The 26,263-nt window shown below is 36.9% G+C and overlaps 1 protein-coding gene across 8 annotated transcripts in view; it reads left to right on the top strand.

Annotated features, from left to right (window-relative positions):
- The window catches only part of CHM (CHM Rab escort protein), a 193,641-nt gene that overhangs the window by 112,356 nt on the left and 55,022 nt on the right, over positions 1 to 26,263 (top strand). For all 8 annotated transcript variants that reach the window (XM_017953980.3, XM_021932889.2, XM_021932894.2 and 5 more), the window contains one exon: positions 22,883 to 22,960. In XM_017953980.3, coding sequence (XP_017809469.1) covers positions 22,883 to 22,960 — 78 coding nt within the window. The remainder of the gene's footprint in view (positions 1 to 22,882; positions 22,961 to 26,263) is intronic.

The following is a 26,263-nucleotide window of genomic DNA, read 5'->3' as shown; positions in this document are numbered from 1 at the left end:
CAGGGTGTAGTGATCCTATAACAAGTGTAAATATACCAAGATCAGAGCTGCTACTGTCACACATCTTGTGTAGTACCTACTTGTCCCTCACTGAATTAACTTTCTTGCTTGTCTTATTTTTGTGAGGTTAGGCCTCACTCTTTTCCATGCACTGTGGTGGGGCGGTAGTATATGCTATGATGTATACTTTTTTCCTAGAGTATACAGATGAAAACAAGCATTAGTTTTCTTTGTGCTCCAAAAGGAGAAATAAAAAGTGCTGTTTAATGTCTAATTAGGACATGAGAGTTTTAATGTTTGAAATGAGCTCTTTAAGGTCTGCAGACTAAGGCAATCACTGTATTGTACAGATAAATCAAGTGCGACTCAGAAATGTTTTGTCATGTGTTGTTATATGTTAAGTATTCTAGCCATGATGAGACTGCACTACTTATGTCCAGTGCAGTTTCTGTTTTATAATAGAGATTTAATAATATCACAACTTATATGAGAAAAGAAATACTACTTTATTTCTGAATAGTTACTGGGGCAGAAAATGATTTTCCTAGGATATGTAAACTTTGGAAGTGGTATTTTAAGGCCTTAATAAACACAGCGATGCTTGTTGATATTCACAGCCAATTGAACAAACCAAATATTTCTGCTGTTCACTTTAGCCATTCTTTAGAGAGATAGTCTTAATCCTAGAAATGTACTAATAGAATTGGCCTGTTGCATTCAGAAAGGTTTTAGGAGTACACTTATATGGTGAGGTTAAGAAATACAAATCTGTCAACCTTGCAGATTAAATTAGAGCTTCTATGCAGTTTGCTCCCCCGGAAGATATCAAAGGAGCTATGGGTAACATATCTCCATAAGTAGGGATATTTTCTGTAGTGATACAAAGCTAAGTTTGCCAAATTAAGTTGAGTTTAATTCCTTAATGTCAGTTTGGAGCATATTGTTTGTATGTTGAAATGGCATGAGGAAAAGATACTATCTATCAGAAATCAAGCTAGTAAAAATGAGGACATTGAAAGCAGCAAAGCACAAAAGCATGGTGTAAGGATCTCTGGAAGGATACCCTCTTGTTCTGCTAAGAATTGAATACTTAAATAATCATTAGTTCTTTAAACCCATTTATATGTCAACATACATAGTGAATGTGTTTTCACATGTGACTCATTCCCAGGGATGTACCTAGAGTTTTTATAGGCTTTGGAATAGGTGAGAGGCTATAGCCTCTGCATGGGTCCCGCTGTGACACCATTTTTTTCTCCTGTGGGATTAGGATACAATACTATCTCTCAGACCATTGAGGTTAAGATCACTATATTATAAAACTCAGCATGAAATTCATAGTAGATCTGTAAGTCATCTGGGAGTGATCGCTTTTATTGATCTTGTTAGATGGAAGTTGGCTTATTAACAACTGATATGTGTGTTTCCTTATGTTTTAAGGAAAAAGGAGAACACAATTTTAGATTTCTTATTCAGATGAAAAAATAGTATCTAAGATATGTGAACTATATCTCTTTGTGGGTCTGGATTTTTACGCATTTTTAGTTCCATAAAGCAAATCGAACTGGTCTATTTTTGGCAGTGCATGTATTAGGTAAGGATAGCATTCTGTTTATTTTTTTACTATTTTTTTTCCTAACTTACTGCTGTTCTGTTTTTGGTTGTGCCTCATAGCAAGTTGACCTTTTTTTTCCCCCTGAAATAAAGTATTGTTTTCTTATGAAAATAATGCATGCCTATGATTAGGAATTTGGATAGGAAAGAAGGTATTAAGAACATAAAAATTAAATTGATAATTATTTGTATCAGAATTACCTTGTTTCATTTTGGTTTGTTTTAAAAATGGCTTGTATAGGCTTATCGTTACTTTGACCATCCTGTTGCTTAGTATCCCAGCCTTAGTTTATGCATAGTGTCAATACTGCTATAATACTTGAAAACTAAAAAGAGCTCTTTCATACTACTCAATATGGTATCATTTTATAGACAAGTTTGTTATCGAAGTTTGAAAATTCCCAGGCTTTTTTCGCTCTTCTGTGGCTTCCAGTGTTGCAAATATGTTTTGCCTTTTTAATATTTACATGATTTATTGGCAAAGGAAGAAACTCTGATCCTCCTACAAATAACTCGATAAAGACTTGAATTTCTCATGAGGGGAAGAGTTTCAAGAGGTAATAACTTGAATCCATAAGTTGGAGAAATTAAGTTACGGGAAGGCATCTCTCTATCTCTTTGTGTGTTTTTTAAAAATAGTATTATCACAAAGTTTCTGTGAGGACTGGGAATAAGAGAGTAGATTTCAGACATCCATCCATCAAAGTTGAGGCATTTTTCACTAGAATGTAGGAATAGAAAACAGTATATATGTTTATATGCTACTTTTTGCGAGACTGAAGCTTGCCAGTTATTATGACTGTTAGAAACTGGACATTTCAATAAATCAGACTTTTCTACATTAGAGGTTTTTAAAAACAAAACTGTAAAAAATATTTAAATAGGAACTTTGACCTTGGGGACTTGTACTAGTTTTGATCTCATTTTCTTCTACCCATTGACTATGTCCTCTTTGAAAACGGATCGCTTCCCTGTCCAAAGATTGAGGCCCTAAACCTGTCTGGCAAGTATGTACTCTTGGTCACAAGAGGGACCTCGTAAGAGTAGGAATGGTTAATGTGTCTGTTAGTACCACTACATTAGTGCATTTCTAACATTCTTTGATAGCCATAAGAGTTTTGTCTATGTATGCATACATAGACACACGTTATGGCATGTTAGGTATGGGTTAATGGTTATGGAATTTCTTTCCTTTTTTAAAAACTTTTTGTTGTTTTGAATTTTCTATTTTGAGACAGAGTCTCTGTCGCCCAGGCTGGAGTGCAATGGCATGATCTCGGCTCACTGCAACCTCTGCCTCCCTGGTTCAAGGGATTTTCATGCCTTAGCCTCCCGCGTAGCTGGGACTATAGGTGCATGCTATCACACCTGGCTAATTTTTGTATTATTAGTAGAGATGGGGTTTCACCATGTTGACCAGGCTGGTCTCGAACTCCTGACCTCAAGTGATCCGCCTGCCTTGCCCTCCCAAAGTGCTGGGATTACAGGCGTGAGCCACCACACCTGGCCTGGTTATGGAATTTCTTACCAAAGACCTAAAACTAGTATTTTATTAAATGAAAAGTTAAGGGAGGAATTGACTATAAATTCGGGCTGTTTTATCATATGCATATTTAGAATAAAAATTAGGATTCATTTAGTAAATATATACTGAATGTATTTATCCCAGCTCTTTTGCAGGTATTTGGAATACACTGCTGAAAACAGAAAGTCTCTCGTTGTAGAAGATGTTGAAGGCTCTTCCCAGAGAGACAGTAGACAAATATAATTTGAGAGAGGGAATGTGCTGTGAAGAAAAGAAAAAACAAAAATAGGATGATAGATAGGCCAGGGAGTGACAGTTGGCAGGAACAGGGAGGAATTCCTCTTTAGAGGGCATAATGGTCAACTAAGGCCACTAAGGAGGGTGGCATTTGAATGTGTAATGATACCAGAATATGATGGGAATGGATGAGTTTTTGAATATTTGAGGGAAGAGCTCTCTAGTCAGAAGGAACTGTGAGTGTCAGAGGATCTTTTGATATGCAGAAAGGTTGAGTGAGGGAGTTAATCAGGAGTGTGTTTGTGACAATACCAGTGGAGACCATTGGTGAGCATACAAATCATTGCTACTTGCTTTTATGCTGCATCACTGTGCTTCCCTAATTTCTTATGTTCAAGCTTTCTGTCTTTGGTATATGATTTTCTGAGCTTGAGGGTTACTTTTTACTTCTTTTGGAAAATATGCATCATATTTAATTTGCTTTATTGCTTTTATATAGTTGTATGACTCAACAGCTTTGATGATAGAACCTTAGCTGAAGGGCTGGGGAACTTTAAAAAACATAATAATAAGATGAAGCCTTAATTTCAGTTCACAGAATGTTCTGTGTATAAAAATAGATTAAATAATAATAATATATCAATGTCCCTTGACATTTTTTCCTCTGATCTCCCTCCAACCTGTCATGGCCTTGTGCCCAGTGTTTGTCTTAAGGGTCAGAAATGGCCTCTTGTCACCTTTAGGAAAAACTCCGGTTAAGGCAAAGACCTCCTGTTCATTTTTCATATATAGAATCCCACATGCAAAATTTTAGAAATGAAAACATTGCCTTACATATTGCACTTATGAATTTGGAAACTATTTTCAAAGATTCTTTTATGTTTTCAATTTCTAAAGCATTAATACAGTTCAGTTATTATTAATTTTTTAAATTTTATTTGTTTGTTTATTTTTTGAAACGGAGTCTCGCTCTGTAGCCAGGCTGGAGAGTGCAGTGGTGCGATATTGGCTCACTGCGACCTCTGCCTCTTGGGTTCAAGCGATTCTCCTGCCTCAGCCTCTCAAGTAGCGGGAACTACAGACGCCCACCACCATGCCCAGCTAATTTTTGTATTTTTAGTAGAGATGGGGTTTCACCATGTTGGCCAGGATGGTCTCAAACTCCTGACCTCTCAGATTATCCACCCGCCTCGGCCTCCCAAAGTGCTGGGACTACAGGCCTGAGCCACTGCGCCCGGCCCTATTTTTATAATTTTAAAATTAGTACAAATGCATATGTATATAATAGCTCTTCTCTTTTGACAATAAAGATACTGGATAAAGAGACACTTTCATTATATCCACACAGTATATTTCTGTCTTAACAGATTCGCTAACCCTGAAGCTTGTCTTCTTTCTTGTTATACACATTAGTTTTTAATTAAAGAAAACTAGTTGGATGCAGTTACTTTCTGTGAAATGAAGATTTATTTTGGAAGTGACCTTCACTTTATTAGCTGAAGCAGTAATCAGAAGAATTAATAGAATAATCAAATTATATACAAACTCATAAATCATCTTGAATAGTGCTGTCAAAAGTTCAGCTATTAATGGGCCATACTGTTTTGCAGCTATGATTAAGAAAATTACAGCTGCTGATTTGTACCTTGATAGGAACCAAAATTGCTTTTGTAAAGCCTATGTAGAATGGGGGCTACCAGCCAAAAATTTGCACAACTCTTAGTTTATCGGTAGTACAATTTGATGTCACCAGGGCAAAGGTGAAATTCAGTACATGTTGGTATGCTCTGTTTCAGTAAAATCTGACTCGTTTGAATATAATATACTCAATTAGAGTTATATTGATTTAAATGTCTGTTGTTTAGGGTTAATAACATCAAAGAATTTGATTATACTCCAGATATACACAATTATCTGAATAATATACTGTAAAGATATTTTGTTGCTTTTGTGAATTTTTCTCAAGCTTGTGAACAAGTAATTGAAGTGACAATTTAATAATTGAAACTTAAGCAGGAAAAATATCTCATTAGACTCAGTACTTCACATTACTCAGAAACTATTTACATGGATTCCCATGTTCTTTTTAACTTCAATTAAAATGAGACAAATGGGAAAGTCCTTGCTGCTGAACATTATATTTTTCTACAGTTGAGTATACAAGAATTGTATGCGAATCGTGATATTAGCTCGTGATACCACAAGTTTCAGCCACAGCTTGTACAGTCAAATGGTACACTCTTGTCAGAGCCTGTTAAATTTATTTTTTTTTAAATCCAAGACTGTATTAAGTTAGAAAACAATTTTTAAATTACTGGACAGTATAATTTATTTTGTATTCTTGAAAGTGACATTTTCTTTTTTGTAACAAATTTTTTACAAAAGAAAACCATGCTAACATGTGAGGAAAATTGTCTTTTCTCTCAGTCAGTAGTCAGACCCAGGTATTAATTTCAAATAAATGCCCATTTTTTTCAAATTAGTATTCCCGTTGTGCTAATTTCAGAACTCTCCAAAACTTCTGAAAAGTATGAGGATTATCTTGGTATTAAATGGTAAATAACTGTTATGTAAAGCATATGAGCATTCTGTGTAAGAATAACTCAGAATAAGGTTTAAACTTTAATTTATCACTGTCTTATTTTTATTTTAAATTAAATTTTAATTATTAAAAAATCTTTATTAAAAAAGGATGTATTACAAATAAGGTCAGAGTGCCCTTAAGGCATTTATCCTCCTCAGTTTCATCCTTAGCCCCCTATAACCCTCTATTGAAAGGTAATAGCTCTGGCCAGTTTTTGGTGTATTTTTCCTAATCTTTTGCTATGCATTGAAATATATATTTTTTTTCTCATCAGAGGAAATATATAGTATTCTATAGTTTTTTTTTTTTTTTTTTCCTTCTGAAGTTTCAAGAAACAGGCCAGAAACCCTAGAGCAGTAAGACTAACTATTACTGTGGCATGACAGTCAATTTTGTGAAAAATAGCTAAAGGGTGAAATTCTTGAACATATAACCCACAGGAGAGAAGAACCTGGTTTTTGTGAGGTAATTATACCTCAACCATCTAACGGAGTTCTTTGAGAGGGATAAATAAGGTATGAACAAGGAGGAGCCAGTGAACATTTGAATTTCCAAACAGCCTTTGAGAAGATTTTATACCAAAGACTGCTTTAAAAAATAAATATTCTCCCACCATGGGGTTGGGAATAATGTTTAGTCATGCATAATGATCTAGTTTAAACACAATATGGAAGGAAGGGGATGGTTTATATGAGCTCTTACCTGCATGGGGAGATTTTTATAGTAGGCTTTGCCAAGAATCAATGTTTAGTTTTTTGTTTGTTTGTTTTTTTCACATTTTTATAAATGATTTAAGAGTCAGCATAATAACACACTTCCAACCCACTTTCCAGGTTATTGTTCATTCTGAGAGCTTATAGATAGTAAAATAAAATGCTAAGCTGAAGAGTATTTGCTAATGGACTGTTTCCCAAGGACCCTGTGATAAAGCAGGAAAATGGCATGAGTGGCCGTGTTTCTGAGAAGATGGTCTCTGTACATTTTTCAACCCATGAAAGGAATCTAGGAGTTGTTATGTAGGGCTCCCTAAAGACATTCGCTTTGGATATTTTTGTTTCTACATTCAGAAAAACTGACATAATACTGGACATAGCCGTGAAGAGCATTAAAAGTAAAAGAAGTATATTCTTATCTGGATTCAAAATGGATGTCTCTTTACGTTTATGTTATTTGTACAATTTGAATTTTCAAGACTAGGCAGCAAAATAGAACAATGATTTAAATAAGGATTGTTCAAAACAGAAATGAATATATCTCATACAGAACATTAAACCAGAGAAAGAGCCCAAGAAAGGAGATTGAGCAAAAGAAATCTTATAGAGAGTCTAAGTAGGATCGCTATAGACTAGTTTGCTACACCCCAAAAGTTTGAACCAAAGACTTTCTTTTGAATGTAAAAAACCTGTTTTTGAATGAATTTGCTTAGATAGCTCTGCAGCAGATAATAAAGATGGGGCAAATGGTATGAGTGTTCAGAATGAAAAATTCAGTTTTATTGAGAGCTTAGTTTAAATTACAATATGTTTAAAGAGTAGTCAGGAGACGCCAGTGCTTTTCCATCAGAAGTTCCATTGACATCATTGTGATAAGCTATATTGAGGAATCATTGAGTTGGCTCGGTGGTTCTGGCCCTTGTACGAACCAGATAGTCACTGTACTTGTGAAACATAGATATGGAGGCTAGGTTTTGACCCAAGCGTGTAAGTTGACCCTCAATATTTTAGAAGGCTTTATGTTTTAAAGATTGAGTGAACACTTGTAGTCTATAATTTGTGCTAATTTATTCTGGACCCCTGGTGCAATTACTAATACAGATCTGTTTTTGTCATCCAATCCATAGTTTTATTGTGACTTTCCTATAGAAGGTTAAATTTAAGGACAGCCGGAAAAACTGAAAAATAATGAGTATATCATCTACAGAGTCTCATCAAGAATAGGAGAAGCTAGATAAATGGCTAAGATTTATAAAAAGGAGGCACTTTTTGGGAGCAAGTTTTCTGAAGGCTATGTGTTGGGTTTTTTGGACAGCTTTTTCTAGATTAAACATGATGATTATGCCTTCCAAGATTGACAGCGATTCTAATGGGCAGTCCATCTGCCCACAACCTTTTCCTTGAGTGAGAAATCTACACCAGAAGCCCCGTTAGACTCAGATACTTGTACTAAATAATTTCTTGAATTAGCAACTGTGCTGTTATTCCAGGTCCATGACGACTCCTTAAGGCACAGAAACTAACCTGTTCCTTGTGCCCTCCTATATAGAAATTAGTACCCAGAGTATTAAGTTGTAATCTTGATGGTCAAGAGATAGTGGTTTTTGAGGTTGGTAACAATTTGCTGTCTCTAATAATCACTCCACAGGTGGAGTAAGAGTGCTTTCTGGGTATTCCTTCACAGCAATACTTGTATAGGAAGACTATCAGGCTTGAGCAGTTGCATTTGATTATTTCACATTTCATGGGGGAGACTGCTTTCATGAATATGCACGTTACCTTATACTTGTTCTCAGGAAGACACCTCCCTTCTGCCTCTAGTCCATTAGCAATTCTTGTCAGCTTTATGACTTATATATGTCCCCAGCCTCTCCACTTCTTCATCTGTACTGCCATTGCCTTGCTTTAGGTCACCATCTTCTCTCACTTGGTCTATGGTAGACATAACTGGCCTCCCCTCTTTCACTCTTGCCCCTTTGAGAATTCTCCACAGAGCAGCCAGGCCCATTTTTAAAATAATACAAATCTGATCGTGTTGCTGCCTTGCTCAAAACTTGCTGGTTCCTACTCATTGTACTTAAGAGTAAAGTTTAAGATCTTTACCCTGGCCTTGAAAGCCTTGCAAGATTAGGCCCCCAACTATGTGTGTCCTTGTTTCCTACTGTATTTCTCCCTTTTCACTGTGTTCCAGCTCCATTAGGCATCTCTCTCTTCCTCAAATATACTGAGCTAGTTTGCACTTGAAGTTTTGAAATTTCATTTTCTTTCTGCTTGGAATATTTTTCCACCCTTTCATGTGGTCAGTTTCTTCTGATCATTCAGGTCTCAGCTCAGATATCAGTTCCTCAAAGAGACTGTCCCTGAATACCCTGTCTAATGTTCCAACCCCCTTATCACCTTCACCTTACCCTGTTTTATTATCTTCAGAACACTTATCACTATCTACTCTTATCTTATTTTTTGTTTGTTGTCTCTCTCTTGTACTAGATAAGTTATATGACAGCAGGGACAGCATTTGTCTCACATACTTTTGTATCCCCAGTGCCCAGAATTACACCTGGTACATAGTAGGCCTCGTTCTACAAATATTTGTGCATAAAGGTATAAATGTTGTTGCTTGTTGCCGTCAGCGTTAACATTTTTCTTAAAACTGTCACAAGTTCCTCTGTAGAAGGTAATTGAATTGACCAGGTCCCCAAGTTGCTTGAATTCTGTTAGAAACTATAGGGCTTGAACACCTGGAGGTGGACTGTCACACAGTCAATAAGAGCAGTGTAGCCTACAAACTCCACATTGGTGGTACAATATGTAATCATTATCTCCTTTGCAACAGAAGGTGATAGCTAACACAAGCTATGATGTATTTAACATTTACGATGCACCAGGAAGACAGTAAGCACTTCACATGTATTAATCCATTTAATCCTTGTGGCAAGTCTATACAATAGATATCATTATCCCCATTTTATAGTCTTTAGAACTGAAACGCTGTCATACAGCTGGTAAGTGGGGGGAACCCGGAAAAGAACCTAGGCAGTCTGACTCAACACTTAGAATGTCCACATTACTTTCACAATCACCCCCACGAGTTGATCTCATTCCAATTTGCACATCATGACTAAAGTTATACACTTGACTTCTAGTGACCTGGTAATTTTGATTTTGGTGATCACTGCTTGCTAAACAAGCCCACTCAGTTTCTGTCATTATGACTCGTATCAGGTCGCGCTTGCTATTTTGGCAATACTGGATCACTGTGAATGAGGCTGTGTTGTAGTGGAACATTGATTTGAAGGCTTTTTTGATGGCCTTGCTGAATAGAGTAAAACCTTATAGATAATGAGTTTCAAGAGCTTATAGCAGAGGATGAGGCCTGACTTGGGATTGTTTTGAACATAACTGTTTCCTGAGGCTGCAGGAGTCATTGCTTATGACAGATCATCCCCAACTAGGTTTGACTTTAGGTTTTGTTTGACATTAAAATGGTATGAAAGTGATACACATTCAGTACACTTCTCAACTTATGATGGAGTTATGTCCTGTTATATCCATTGATATTTGCAATTTACAAGGCAAGGAACATCTGTATTTAGCTACTGCTCTTGAGGAGGCATTCTGTTTCAGGCCAATAGGAAGTCTACGCTGAGTTGGATTCCAATATCTTGAGTCCTAGCAGGCATCTTGGGGAGAGATGATGCTATGGCATATACTGTCTAATTTTGCCTTCCCAGGAACCAGATCCACTACAGCAAAATGCAGCATTTACTTCTGACACCCACCTTACAAATATTCTCCTTCCATCTACTTCTTGCTCAAAGAAAGATACCAAATACCAAGAAAGGAAGAAAAAAAAGGGGGAGGATGTTAGCATAAGTGAACACTGCTAATTTACTATATACTGTAGATCATATAGCATGTTTGTGGGTTACATACTTATATCGTATATTTATATTATATCATTTATATTAGTACTATATGATTTAGTAATATAAATACGCGATATAAGTATGTAACCCCACAAACATGCTATATGATCTACAGTATATAGTAAAACTGCATTTATAGTGCATGAACATGTATGTAAACAGCAGTAAGACCATCCCGTGTAAAAACTGCATTTATAATGCATGAACATGTGTGTAAACAGCAGTAAGACCATCCTGTGTAAAAACTGCATTTATAGTTCATGCACATGTGTGTAAATACCACTAAGACTTTTGGAATCCCCTTTCCGTGTGTGTGTGTGTATAAAAATAAATATGTGCATTTAGGTTTCCCTACATGTATTTTTTCAGACTGGCAGCCACCAACCAGGGCAACATTACATGACAGAAAACTCAATATGTTGTTTTAAATATAGTGTTATGATAAATACATATGTATGAATTTAGTTACAAGAAACGAGTTGAACTTTTTACAGATAGATGCAATCACTGAAGCCTTATAGTATCTCGTGACATGTAGACATGCCTACTTACTGTTGGAATGGAACTTCCACTTTTCTGTTTACAGTTTTAGCTGGGGTGTCACTAAAGCACAGTGATGATCAATGGTCACTCTAATTTTTCTCTTGTAACAGACCTCTTTGGTTTGTTTTTAATGGAATTTAATAAAGAGTTCTAATGTATTTTTGTAGTGACTTTTTTGGGGACAGTCCTACATACTGTGTTTAGTAGATTTCTTTTTTAGATAAGTCCTGCAAAATTTATATTTGATTGCCTCTAGGCTGCATACTACCCTTTGGAAGGGAAGTGTACAGAGCTGTCTTGCCAGGCGTTATGTTAGACCTTAGGATGGCTGCTATAAACTGCACGAAAGCTGGAGCCTACCTGACATCTCAGAGATGTTTGCCATCTTCAGTTGCTTAATTGTCCATCACTAAGGCATGTTAACCTGTGGGTTGTTAGGCTGCCATTTAATGCACTGGAAGAAAACGTGTCATGTGGAACCTTATTACCTCCCCCCAAATCATAGTAAAGTATTTACCTTCTACTCACAGCATTTTCTTTATTTAAAAATTTCTAGCTTACCAGTATACTTTATACATCACTTTTTAAAATGTGGATTACAGGATAGTCATAATTTGCTAGGTACTCTGAAGACCACTATTCCCATGGTTATACTTACTTTGAGTTTTTGCACTATCTAAAATGAAGTCACACATAATCCGTTTAACATGTACAGACAGAATAAACATGTACTTTCTTGAGAGAAAATAATGTGTAGAAGCTGAGGGATTATTTTACTCTTTGTAATAATTTTTGCAATTCAACAGGAATTAGAACAAGTCTTAGAGTAACTTTGATCATCTGATTCTGTTGCTTTCCTTTTTAATCCCAAGAAGGATAATACTGACAATGGGGCAGGTTGGTATGATGGTTAACAGAGAAACCTCTGAGACCAAATCACTTGGATTTTTACCCCAGCAATACCATTTCCTAAATGACCTCAAGCAAGTCACTTGACCTCTTCCTCAGTTTCCAAATCTGTGAAACCCTGGCTTATAGGATTATTGTAGGATACAATGTGTTAATACATGTAAAACTTCTGTTGTGTAGTAAGCACTCAGTGCTAGTTGTGATTATTATTTGTATGGTGGTGGTTGTTGGCTTTGTGCCCCAAAGAACAATATGTAACCAATAGTTATTTCCCCACATATAATTCCCTACTTCTCATGTAAATGCCTCCTATTTGGGTTTTGAATACAGCTCTCAAGAACTCCCTGCTATTGTGCTTCTTACCCACTTATGAAATATTTCCACTGTTGCTTATTGACACCAAGTAGTCCTCACACCCCCAACCAAAACTTTTTTTTTTTTTTTTTTTTAAAGAGTATGGGAATGACTGATAAGAATAGCATACAGAAGAGTCTTTATATCAATACTCATTCTGTGTGGCACTTCTTACAAATCACTGTTTTTTGTTTTTGGTTTTTTTGTTTTTTTTTTTCACTTGGGCATAAGATACAGGAAGAAAATACAGAGGTGACGTAGAACAAATGCTGCCATTATGAGCTACACATAGCTTCCCTTTCTAACAAAGACTGGTATGGGGGAAAAAACAAATGAGAAGCAGTATGAAAAATGTATGTGCACATGTAACCATATACCTTTCCAAGAGCACAAAATACTTCCTATGTTCTCGTTTAAAATTGAGAGGATATTTAAATGAATTATCACAATTCTGTCTCATTATTAAACTTCTTCTATAATATTTCCCATCATTCACACTAACTAGTTCTCAACATTCTTTACATTCTTGTGTTTTTTTCCATATAGTATATATCCACTGTTAATAAATTATATTGTTGAAAATCAGATAATTTTTTGATGATTTACTATAAGTAGTTATAGATGCCCCCTATATCTTGGCATCTATAACTGTATTTAAATGCATTTGAGGCCCCATTTAGCCTAAAAATACTTTATAAAATTAATTTTCAAAGAAAAGGATACTTAATAATATTATAAAGTAACAGTATATTTCATAAACTTTATACTATTTCATAAAAGGAGGTCTTTATAGACAATTACATTTAATTTTGGTTAAGTGGATTATTTAGGCTTTTGATAATGTAATAGCCTGTGGCATATTGTTTTATATTTTTTTAACCTTATACAGCTTCCAGTGGGTTCTGAATTTATTCCTTTGTATTTCTTGTAATGTGGAAAGACATTTAAAAGTTATTTTTCTCCAGTGGGGAATTGATTCAATAATATTAAGTTTTATCTAATGATCTTTTTCTGTGTGTGTATGTGTATATGTAAACATGGTCCATCTGACTGAAATGGAAAATTCAGTAGGTTGGTTGGTAACAACTCATGTATAGCTGCTTACGAAGAGCTTAGAAACACAGGTGCTGCCATTCACGTGGCATGAAGATATCCTCAGGCAAATTGAAACATGGATTATGTGGTCTACTATACATTTCTGCAATTGCAAAGGTGTATAGCTACATAAGCGTATACATTTTTCATACTGCTTCTGATTGTTTTTTTTCACCATACCAGTCTTGACTGTTAGAAAGGGGAGATATGTGTAGCTCACAATGGCGGCATTTGTTTCCTCTCTCACTTCTGTATTTTCTTCATGTATCTTATACCCAACTGACAGGTTTTTTTTCCTGGTCTTTTTGGGCGCCTCAACCTAACTCAGCCTATTGATGTGGAATGGGCCTGTAATATTTCATGTACATATTGGCTCTTTCAGTATCAATAGGAAATTGATGGTGAAGATTGGTCTGATTGTCTTGATTACATCAGTTTCCCCTATATCAGTATCCCCCTATCAACAACAGGAGGCAGACTACCACTTGGGCGTATTTATTAATCACATTTATTGATTTGCATATGTTGAACTAACCTTGCATAGGAATAAAGCCTACTTGATTATGGTGGATTAGTTTTTATGCTGCTGGATTCAGTTTGCTAGTATTTTTTTGAGGGTTTTTGCATCTATGTTCATGAAGGATATTGGCCTGAAGTTTTCTTTTTTCATTGTGTCTCTGACAAGTTTTGGTGTCGAAAGACGCTGACTTCATAGAATTAGTTAGGGAAAAGACCCTCCTCCTCGATTTTGGGGTAGTTTCAGTGAGATTGGTACTAGCTCTTTGTACGTCTAGTAGGATTTGACTGTGACTCTGTTTGGCCCAGGGCATTTTCTAGTTGGAAGACTTTATTACTGATTCAGTTTTAGAACTTATTATTAGTCTGTTCAGTATTTCAGTTTCTTGCTTGTTCTGTCTTGGGGATTGTAGGTTTCTAGGAATTTATCCATTTCTTCTAGAATTTCTAGTTTGTGTACATGCAGGTGTTCTTATAGTCTCCGAGGGTGTTTTGTATTTTAGTGGGGTCGGTGATATGTCACCTTGTCATTTCTGATTGTGTTTATTTGGACCTTCTCCCTTTTTTTTCTTTATTAGTCTAGCTAGTGGTCTACCAATCTGTTTATTCTTTCAAAGACTTACCTTTTGGTTTCCTTGATATTTTGTGTGGATTTTCGCAGCTCAGTTTTGTTCAATTTAGCTCTGATTTTGGTTATTTCTTGTCTTGCTAGCTTTAGGATTGGTTTACTCTTGGTTTTTTTGTTTTTTGTTTTGTTTTGTTTTTTAATTCTTTTAGATGTGATGTTATGTCATTGAGGCATTTCTAACTTCTTGGCATTTAGCGCTATAAGCTTTCCTCTTAATTCTGTGTTAGCTATGTCCAAGAGATTCTAGTATGTTGTATCTTAGTTTTTGTTCATTTCAAAGCATTTTTTAAAAATTTCTGCCTTAATTTCATTATTTCCCTAAAAGTCATTCAGTAGCAGGTTATTTAATTTCCATGTAATTGTGTGGTTTTGAGTGATATTTTTGGTATTGACTTCTATTTTTATTGCTCTGTATTCTGAGTTTAGTTGGTTTAATTAAAAAATTGTTGAGAATTGCTTTATGGTTGAACATGTGGTCAATTTTAGAGTATTTGCTATGTGCAGATGAGAATATTGTATATTCTGTCGTTTTTGGGTAGAGTGTTCTGAATTCGGGTCCTCAATATCTTGGTTATTTTTCTGCCTCAGTAAATCTAACACTATCAGTGGGGTGTTGAAGTCTTCCACTATTATTGTGTGGTTATCTAAGTCTCTTCGTAGGTCACTAAGAAGTTGTCTTATGAATCTGGGTGCTCCTGTGTTGGGTGCATTTAGGATAGTTAATTCTTTTTATTGAATTGAAAGCTTTATCATTATGTAATGCCCTTGTTTGTCTTTTTTGATCATGTTTGGCTTAAAGTCTGTTTTGTCTGAAATAAGAATAGCATCCCCTGCTCTTTATTGTTTTCCATTTGCTTGATAGATCTTTTTCCATCTGTTTACTTTGAGCCTATGGGTGTCACAGCATGTTAGATGAGCCTCTTGAAGACAGCATACCGTTGGGTCTTGCTTCGTTATCCAACTTGCCACTCTGTGCCTTTTAAGTGGGACATTTATCTTGTTTACTTTCAAGGTCAGTATTGATATGTGAAAATTTGATCCTGTCATCATATTGTTAGCTGGATGTTTTGTAGACTTGATTGTGTGGTTGCTTTATAGTGGCAGTGGTCTGTGTACTTTAGCATATTTTTCTGCTGGCAAGTATCTTTCTTTTCCATATTTACATACCTTGAGGACCTCTTTTAAGGTAGATGTGGTGGTAACGAATTCCCTTAGCATTTGCTCGTTTAAAAGTATTTTATTTCTCCTTTGCTTATGACACTTAGGCTAGATATGAAATTTGTGTTGCGATTTCTTTTTTTAAGGATGCTGTATGTAGGCCCCTAATCTCTTCTGGCCTGTAATGTTTCTGCTGAAAGGTCTGTTGTTAGCCTGACGGGGTTCCCTTTGTACATGATCTGCCCCTTCTCTCTAGCAGCTCTCAAGACTTTTTCTTTCGAGTTGACCTTGGAAAGTCTGATGACTGTGTTTTGGGGATTGTCATCTTGCATACTATCTCACAGGGGTTCTTGGAATTTCCTGAATTTGTATGTTGACCTCCCTAGCAAGGTTGGGGAAATTTTTATGGATAATATCCTCAAATATGTTTTCCAGGTTGCTTGCTCTATCTCCATCTCTTTCAGGAATGCCAATGTGTTGTAGGTTTGGTCTCTTTATGTAGTCCCATGTTTCTCAGAGGTTTTGTTCAGTTTTTCACTTATTTTAAAAATTTTTGTCTGTGTTGATTCGAAGCATCAGCTCTCAAATTCTGAAGTTTTCCCCCTCAGATTGGTTTATTTTATTTATGCTTCCAGTTGCATTATTAAATTCCTGTAGTGAATTTTTTTTTATTTCCAGAAGTTCTGTTCGGTTCCTTCTTAAAATGGCTAAGTCATCTTTCAACTTTTGGATCATTTTACTGCTTTACTGGGATGTGTTGTTGAAACGCAGGTCGCTTCTCCTGTATCTCATTGTATTTTCTTCCCATCCAGGTTCTGAAATGTATGTCTGTCATTTCAGCCATTTCAATCTGGTTAAGAACCACTGCTATAGAGCTAGTGTGGTTGTGTGGAGGTAAGAAGACACTCTGCCTTTTAGGGTCGCCAGAATTGTATTTTGTTTGTTTTTTCTTTTTTAAAAAACTTTGATTTTAAGTTCAGGGCTACATTTGCAGGTTTGTTACATAGCTAAACTTGTGTCATGGTGGTTTGTTGTATAGATTATTTCATCACCCAGATATTAAGCCTAGTACCCAATAGTTATTTTTCCTGATCCTCTCCCTCCTTCCAGCCTCCCTGACCCATAGGCCCCAGTATATCTTGTTCCCCTCTATATGACCATGTGTTCTCATCATTTAGCTCCCAGTTATAAGTGAGAACAAGTGGTATTTGGTTTTCTGTTCCTGTGTTAGTTTGCTAACGATAATGGCCCCCAGCTCCATCCATGTCCCTGTGAAGGACATGAGCTCATCTTTCTTTATGGCTGCATAGTATTCCACAGTGTATATGTACCACATTTTCTTCATCCATTCTGTCATTGATGGACATTTAGGTTGATTCTATGTCTTTGCTATTGTGAAGAGTGCTGCAATAAACATACATGTGTATGTTGTCTTTACAATAGAATGATTTATATTCTTTTGGGTATACACCCAGTAATGGGATTGCTGAGTTGAATGGTATGTCTGTCTTTAGGTCCTTGAGGAATCTCCACAGTCATCCATAATGGTTGAACTAATTTACACTCCCACCAACAGTGTATAAGCATTCCTTTTTCACCACAACCTTGCCAGCATTTGTTATTTTTTGATGTTTTAATAATAGCCATTCTGACTGGTGCTAGGTGGTATCTCATTGTGGTTTTGCTTTGCATTTCTTTAATGATCACTGATGTTGAACTTTTTTCCATATGCTTCTTGGCGGCATGTATGTCTTCTTTTCAAAAGTGTGTGTTCATGTTCTTTGCCCACTTTTTTATGTGGTGTTTTTTTTTTCTTTTAAATTACTTTAAGTTCCTTATAGATGCTGGATATTAGACCTTTGTCAGATAGATAGGTTGCAAAAATGTTCTCCCATTCTGTAGGTTGGCTACTCTGTTGATAGTTTCTTTTGCTGTGCAGAAGCTCTTTAGTTTAATCAGATCCCATTTTTCAATGTTTGCTTTTGTTGTGGTTGCTTTTGGCATCTTCGTCATGAAATCTTTGTTCATGCCTATGCCCAGAATGGTATTTACTAGATTGTCTTCCAGGGTTTTTATAGTTTGAGGTTTTACATTTAAGTTGTTAATCTATCTTAAGTTAATTTTTACATATGGTGTAAGGAAGGGGTCTGGTTTTGATCTTCTGCATGTGGCTAAGCCAGTTATCCCAGCACCATTTATTGAATAGGGAATCCTTTCCCCATTGCTTGTTTTTGTCAGTTTTGTCAAAGGTCAGATAGTTGTAGGTGTGTGGTCTTTTTTTCTGGGTTCTGTATTCTGTTTCATTGGTCTATGTGTCTGTTTTTGTACCAGTACCATACTATTTTGGTTACTGTAACCCTGTAGTATAGTTTGAAGTCAGGTAGCCTGATGCCTCCGGCCTAGTTCTTTTTGCATAGGATTGCCTTGCCTATTCAGGCTCTTTTATGATTCCATATAAATTTTTAAATAGTTTTTTTTTTCTAGTTCTTTGAAGAATGTCAGTGGTAGTTTAATGGAAATAACATTGAACCTATAAATTGCTTTCAGCAGTATGGCCATTTTAACAATATTGATTTTTCATATGCATGAGCATGGATGTTTTTCCATTTGTTTGTGTCATCTCTGATTTCTTTCAGCAGTGGTTTGTAGTTCTCCTTGGAGAGATCTTTCACCTCCTTAGTTAGCTATATTCCTAGGTAGTTTATTCCTTTTGTGGCAATTGTGAATGGGTGATCTTTCCTGATTTGCCTCTCGACTTGACTGTTGTTGGTGTATAGGAATGCTAGTGATTTTTGCACATTGATTTTGTATTCTGAGACTGCTCAAGTTGTTTATTAGCTTTAGAAACTTTTGGCTGAGACTATGGGGTTTCTAGATACAGGATCATGTCATCTGTAGACAAGATAGTTTGACTTCCTCTGTTTCTATTTTGATGCCCTTTCTTTCTTTCTCTTGCCAGATTGCCCTGACCAGAATTTTCAATACTGTGTTGAATAGGAGTGGTGAGACAGGGCATCCTTGTCTTGTGCCAGTACTCAAGGGGAATGCTTCCAGCTTTTGCCCATTTAGTATGATATTGACTGTGGGTGTGTCACAGATGGCTCTTATTATTTTGAGGTATATTCCTTCAATACCTAATTTATTGAGCATTTTAAACATGAATGGATTTTGAATTTTATTGAAAGTTTTTTCTACATCTATTGAAATAATCAAGGATATCGGCCCGAGGTTTTCTTCTTCTGTTATATCTCTGCCAGGTTTTGGTGTCTGGATGATGCCAGGGTTTCCAGAATTCTTATGGTGGTTGTTTCTCATCTGTGTGAGCTGGTGTTTAATCTCTGAAGTTGCTGGGTTTTATATTTTTTAATTTCCTTGAAGGTTTATTTGTGATATAAGTTGGGTTTATTTCATTGGTTTCCTTTCTGGGTACTTTCAGGTGGCCAAGGCTCAGCTCACTTGTCCTGGGCTGCATGCCCTAACCCTAGGTGGCTGGGACCAGGCCTGCTGCTTTGTTCTGGTTTATTGAGGTCAAGCACCTGCTGTGCTGGAGAAGGTGAGGTGTTCCCATTCCAATGGCAACAATTCTTCAACAGGGGCTGCTGGCAAAAGTGCTGCAATTGGGCGTGGGAGGCACAGAGTGGGTGCTGTGGCAGCTGGGGCACAGGCAAATGTACACCAGCAGGGTGGTGTTGGGCTCCATGGGTGACTGCAGCAATGGTATCGCTGAGGGAGGGGCTCCCAGTGTGTCAGTGGGACTGCGGTTGGTTTGTGTGTGCATGGGCACTGATATGGTGGTGGTGGATTCTTATACATGTGGGCTCTGGCAGCGTGGCTTGGGGAGGCTGTGGCTAAGTACGCACCGTTGAGGGGAGGCTGCAAGTGGATGCTCACTGGTGGAGGTTTGTCTTCAAAAATACTCTGATGGGAAGGTGGATACTGCCAGTCAATGATCTATGATAGTGAACTCTGGCAAGGATTTTGTCAGGGCAGCTGAGGCTGTGCTGCAAGCAGGTGTGGCCAGAGCAGATACCAGCAGATGGGGGGGTTGTTTAGATCACACCAACCCAATCCTGCAGGTAAGATAGCCTTGCACTCTCCAGGTCCAGCTGTTCACAAAAGGGTAAAACCACCTAGAGGAGCATGGTGAGCCTTAGGGGATGGGCTTCCTTGGCTGTGCTCCACTGCAGCTCTTCCCATGCCAAACCTTCTGGACTCCAAGTAGACTGGATTTCTGTCTGTACCAACTCTCTGGGCAATTCTCCTTGCCATCTCAAATGTCCATGGGACTCATAGAGGCTCCTGCAGCTAGCATTCCAGAGGTCTGTGACAAAGATGAACCATTCTATGCCTATGTCACTCACCCCTTCTTTAGGAGCCGCTAGTGACTAGGAACAAGTTCCGGTGTTTGGGAACCCCATGGAGTATTCTGGGCCTCCTCCCTTTTCAGCCCTGGGGCCTGCATTCTTTCTCCCTATATCCACTCTCAGTGCCTTCTTCCTGAAGATCTGTTCGCAGTGTGTTTGTCTACTTGATTGTCTGGTCTCTTTTGGTGGGAGAAGCTTTTACTGGCTGTGTCTAGTGTGCCATCTTGGCTCTTCTCCTTCCAAATCATCTTTTCAAGGTTCCATTCTTTCCCCACTGCTTTGTAATGCCACTTCTGTCATCATTTCCATACATTCATGGATCTTTCTGTTACTTTCCTATTGGTACCATAACAAACCTAGTAGCTTATAACAACACAAATTTGTTATCTTACCATCCTGGAGGCCAGAAGTTTAAAACTGGTTGGCAGAACTTCATTTCTTTTCAGGCCTCTAGGAGAGAATCTGTTCCTTGTCTTATCTAGCATATAGAAGTTGCCTGTATTCCTTGGCATGTGCCCCACTTCCAACAGTGGAATCACTCTGATGGCCACTCCTGTCTTCACATCATCTTTTTTGACTTTGACCTTCCTGCCTCCTCCCCTCCCCTCCCCTCCCCTCCCCTCCCATCTCTTTCCCTTCCCCCTTCCCCTCCCCCCTCCTCTCCTGTCCCTTTTCCCCTTTTCTTTTTTTTTCCTTTTTTTTTTTTTTTCCCCCACAGAGTCTTGCTCTGTCGCCCAGGCTGGAGTGCAGTGGCACAGTCTCAGCTCACTGCAACCTCTGCCTTCCAGATTCAAGTGATTCTCCTGCCTCAGCCTCCCAAATAGCTGGGATTAAAGACATGCGCCACCACGCCCAGCTAATTTTTGTATTTTTAGTAGAGACAAGGTTTCACCATGTTGGCCAGGCTGGTCTTGAACTCCTGACCTCTGGTGGTCTGCCTGCCTTGGCCTCCCAAAGTGCTGGGATTACAGACGTGACCCACCGCTCCCGGCCCTGCCTCTTTTTTTTCTTTCTTTTCTTTTCTTTTTTTTTTTTTTTTTTTTTGAGACGGAGTCTCACTCTGTCACCTAGGTTGGAGTGCAGTGGCACGATCTTGGCTCACTGCAATCTCTGCTTCCCAGATTCAAGCAATTCTCCTGCCTCAGCCTCCCATGTAGCTGGGATGACAGGCATGCACCACTATACCCGGCTAATTTTGCGTTTTTATTAGAGATGGGATTTCACCATGTTAGCTAGGATGGTCTCAAACTCCTGACCTCAGGTGATCCACCTGCCTCGGCCTCCCAAAGTGCTGGGATTACAGGTGTGAGCCTCTGCTCCCGGCCACCTCTTTCTTTTAAAGATACTTGTGATTATGTTGCACCCACCAGAATAATCTCCCAATCTCAAGATCAATACATTAATCACCACTGTAAAGTCCTTCTTGCCAGGCATGGTAATATATTCACAGGAACCAGAGATTAAAATGTGAACATCTTAATGGGAGAGTGCATTTTTCAGCCTACCATAATCGTCTTTCTGGACATTTTCCATTATTATTTTCTTGTGTTTTTGGTTCATTCACTGTAAGCATACCCATATCTCAATCAGATAGTTATACTAGCCGAATAACATTTTGGGGAGTTTAATCCTGCTATTTCTTTTGTCTGCTCACTCAAAGTAAGATGTGTTTCCTCATGTGTTGTATAATTTTAGATTATAAAGTCATTATGTAGGTATCTGTGGCAATCTCATGTGGCCTTGGTTAGTCTTATTCCACCACAAAGCTTTAGCTATTGCTTCCCCTAAGTGTCCAGGAGTCTACTCACTGACCCAGAGCCATTTCTCATGATATTTTATATTTTACTGGCTAAGAGCTTCTTGTATCATATAGTGGTATAATTTCAAACCCCTAACATGTATGAGGGCAGACTACTGATAAATACACAGTGTAGTCTTCCTCCATTCAGGGATCCACCCAAACAAAAATGTTTTTTGTTTTTTGTGTTTTTTTTGCTTGTTTTCTCCCTGTTTTAGTTCATGTATTTCTTTTCTTGGTTACCCTTTAACTGAGGCATAGCTCTTTAATAATCCAGACATTATAAGAAAATATCTCCTTTTCTACTTACTGCCTTGTTTGGATCTTAAGGCCTCTCCTCTCCTTATGTGTGCATTAAAACTTACACACTTAGATTACTACTGAGATAGGCACACTCCCTAGGGCTTCTGCTGCATTAAGTCATGCTTAGTGCTCTAGCTTTCAGTTCCCAGGTTAGTTTTGGCTACGGGAGATTTTGCTTACATTTATTGTAAGTAAAATATCTAGGAGTTTTCCAGAGTCTTCCCTGCTTAATTCCTCTTTAACACTTCTCAATGGTGATTTCTCTTGGGTGTGTCATACATACATTACCTCTTGAGACTGTTTGTGTTCTTTGTACCTTAGGTAGGCAGGAGCTGATTTTCAGGGGATAATTGGCTCTTGCTTAGGGACACTTTTGGTTTGGTCACAGTTCTAAATGTCAGCATTATATTATTATCAGTAGCACTTCTACTGTGTCAAGATATTACTGATCTTGCCTCTGAGAGACTTTTAGTACTGTGATAGAGAAAATAATACATTATCAAAATGTTTTTTCTGTAATACCAATTATGAATTGTAAAATACTTAAAAGAAGATACTTTTACCTTAATTTTCAACCCAATTACCCTAATTCTTATTTTCCCGTTCTCTTCCTAGGATGTGTGCAGTGTTTGGTGGAATTTATTGTCTTCGCCATTCAGTACAGTGCCTTGTAGTGGACAAAGAATCCAGAAAGTAAGGATGATATAAGTAACCTTCATATATATGTATATATCCCAAACACAGGTGAAAAATGCTGAAGTCAATTTAAAAAAAAAAGATTCTTCAAAGATCCTCCTTGGTATTAATAACATATCAACCTTGATTAAAAGTAATTTGTGTTTAGGTCCTCCAGAACAAGAATAGTGAGTTCAGAATATAGAAACTAAATTAATTTCCCTGCAATATGCCTATAGCTCCTGGTCATCCAAGCTTGGAAGACAAATCATTTCAGCTGCCAGGGGGTGGGTGATGAGTGATGTTAGTTTTCCTTGTGGCCTTACCTCCTCTAATTGATTTTCATCAGATGACAACAAAGCCCTCTGTTATTGCATTTTTAAAAATGGAATTCACCTAAAGACTCATCAGATTAATCTCTGCTGATAATGCATGTCACTCCAAGAGAAAAGGCTTTAATGAGTTTTTTAGGTAGATTGTTGTCATAAACTATGCTGCCCTCTTATCTGAGGATAAATTTTTTACAATAGTATCAGGCCTATAGGCTGCTTTAGGATTGAAATAAGAATTTACCTGTTCTTTAAAAGACTGTTTACTGTGTATTTTATATTTCAGTTATAATCACTGGTCTGAATTACACTGGATAAAATATTCTCTGATTTCTACCTTCTACACTGAAACTTAAATATTTTAGATCCAGTTTTAGAGACTATCTAAATTGCTATGTGTTTTTCTTTTTTGTTACACGTTCTCAACAATCTACTGACTTGTGTTTCTTGGATGATTGTTTTTAGGAGTATATCGTTAAATAGTATTTTTGAGGTTATAAAACATTTTAATATTTGAACTGGAAGCTTAAATAATATAAATTTTAAGCTGTTTCTTTCATTTTACAAAAGTTTTGTATCGTCTAAATGGCATACAGTGTCTCTTAACTTCTTATAGACTAATTGTAGTGAAAAAACTAGTATTTTGAGGTATGGTGAAGAAAATCCTCAACTCTAGAAATATGTAATGCTTAGATAGTAAATTTGCTTTAGAAGGGTAATTCTGTAGTATAAGATAACACTGATACATATTTTAAAAGGCTTGTAAAGTACCTTTAGCACTTTTATAGAAGGATAGTACAAAATGAAATGTGATAATTTGCAGAGAAAAATTAATCCCTGAAGACCCAGGATGTTAACATCTTGATTCCTGAAGAACTCTATGGAAGTTAAGGAATAGTTGTCTTTAGACTTCTAGAATCATTTTTCTTTGAGCATTCATTTTGCTACAAGAGTATGTTCCCATGACAGAAAGCCAGATAATGAATTGCTTATTTGGTATTTATTTGCTTATATTCTTTTATCCTTGGGGTCCCATTTCAGTCCCATGTGACATGAATAATTTGCCTAGCTCATTTTTTCTTTTTTTTAAAGGTATGCTAGTATAGTAATTGCATTTGTTGAACTAAAGGCTACCTTTTCCTTACCTTTGTCTTAGTTTTTATGACATGCTCTGAACAGAGGAGCTCTTTTTTATGATCCGGTACAGATTCCAGTTGCAACAGATAGCTGAAAGCTAATGGTCTAGAGACCAAATGAATCTCTAGATTGGTGGTTTTCAAACTTTAGTGTGCCTAAAAATTACCAGGTTATCTTGGCAAAAATGCAGATTTCTGTTCTTCACCCTCAGAAAGTGAAATTGGTTAATATGCTTAGGGGGAATGCAGTAATTTGCAGTTTTAAAGAAAACCCCAAGTGAATCTAGTATAGGAAGTCCTTAGATGACACTGAGAAACACTGATCTATAAGGTAAAATTGAGGGTTTAGTTAAGGGTACTGTGTTCCATGGCAAACTGGGATCTCTAGGTCTTAATTCAGTCTAATCCTTATCAATTTGAAACTACCAGATATACCGACAATCAAATGTGAATTCTAAATAGCAGGCAGACTGCTTCTAAGAGTATCTTCATAGAAAGACATGTCTTGTTTTGTAACTTCTAAGGCATAAGTAAAGGTTGGGTAGCCCTTGAATGAGAGGAGATTTGGATTTCCATTAGTGCCATGAATGACAGTAGGCAAATCCTTTCCTCTAGACCGGATCCTTTATCTGTAAGATGAATGACATGGACTCTGCAGTAATCTCTGGATCTCCTTCTAGATTTGACATGCTTTGGTTGAGTCATTTAATGCTCTTAGAAAGTACTTGGCTTTTCCTTAATATTTAGAAATAAATTATCTTAAAATATTTTATATGCTCAAGTGTAAGCCATTCTCTCATAATGCATAATCTTCAGTCCCAGTGAGAAATTTTAAAAAAGTTGAACAACTTGGATGTGCCTGCTTTTATGAATGTAAATTAAATAGCAAACAGTCTTCTTGTGCTATTAATTATATTGTTATATTACTAGAACCCCAGTTTTCCAGTGAGCATCATCTTCATGTCCTTGTTTTTTTAGAATGCAATGATTTTGAATTCTGTATATGAATCTCATCCTGGAAAATTTATTCTAAGCTATAACTATTTATTTCTGTAACTTGACAGTTTAAAAAACTTGACCTGTAATCATAATACTACTGTTATCTACAATATTCTCACTATACTAAATTGCTTAAGTGATCTTTAAAAGTTTTAAGAGTCAAGCAATACTTGAATAGTATAAGTTCATATTTATACCTTCAGGAATAATTACCATATTTATATTAAAATTTTCCTCTTTAAACAAATCTGGCAAGTCAAATAGTCTTTATAAATACCTAAAGCTAGCATTGGCTGAAGTTGGCTCAAGTCAGTATATCTTTACCAAACACAGCTTTGCCATTCAAAATCAAATATACAAGAGAGATAACCAGTAATAGGAGATATTTTGTTAGGACTTGAAAATAAAGTGAGGGATAGTTTTTTGGAGGAAAAACCTTGACCTTGTATCGGGCAAATGCAACATACATTTCTTTTTAAGGATTCAAGGCTGGCTTAGACAGTTGTTATATTCTAGGTATAATTAGGGTACCAACTAAGGAATCTGCAAAGATTTGCGTTTGTCTCCTTATGATTTTAGTTTGCCTTTCTTTTCCTAGTTTTCTATATGTAACACTTGACATCCTCTCTCCTGTTTAGGACAGTTAAGAACTACTTATACTTTGAGTCAAAATTCTGAGTTTATTCTGTGATCCCACAGAGTACATCAGAACCCTCTGTCAGTCTCCACTCCCCACTGTCATGTCCCCTCGTATGATCATTTCATAAGTTCTCTTTAAGAAAAGGAAGGATCTCACTGTTGTATCTCCAGAACCCCCCAGCAGGTTCCTAGTAGCCATTATACTCAATAACTTTGAC

Source organism: Papio anubis, chromosome X, assembly GCF_008728515.1.
Source record: "Papio anubis isolate 15944 chromosome X, Panubis1.0, whole genome shotgun sequence".
Lineage (NCBI taxonomy): Eukaryota > Metazoa > Chordata > Mammalia > Primates > Cercopithecidae > Papio > Papio anubis.
Note: the sequence above shows the minus strand (reverse complement) of the source record. Positions and strands in the feature narration are given on the sequence as shown.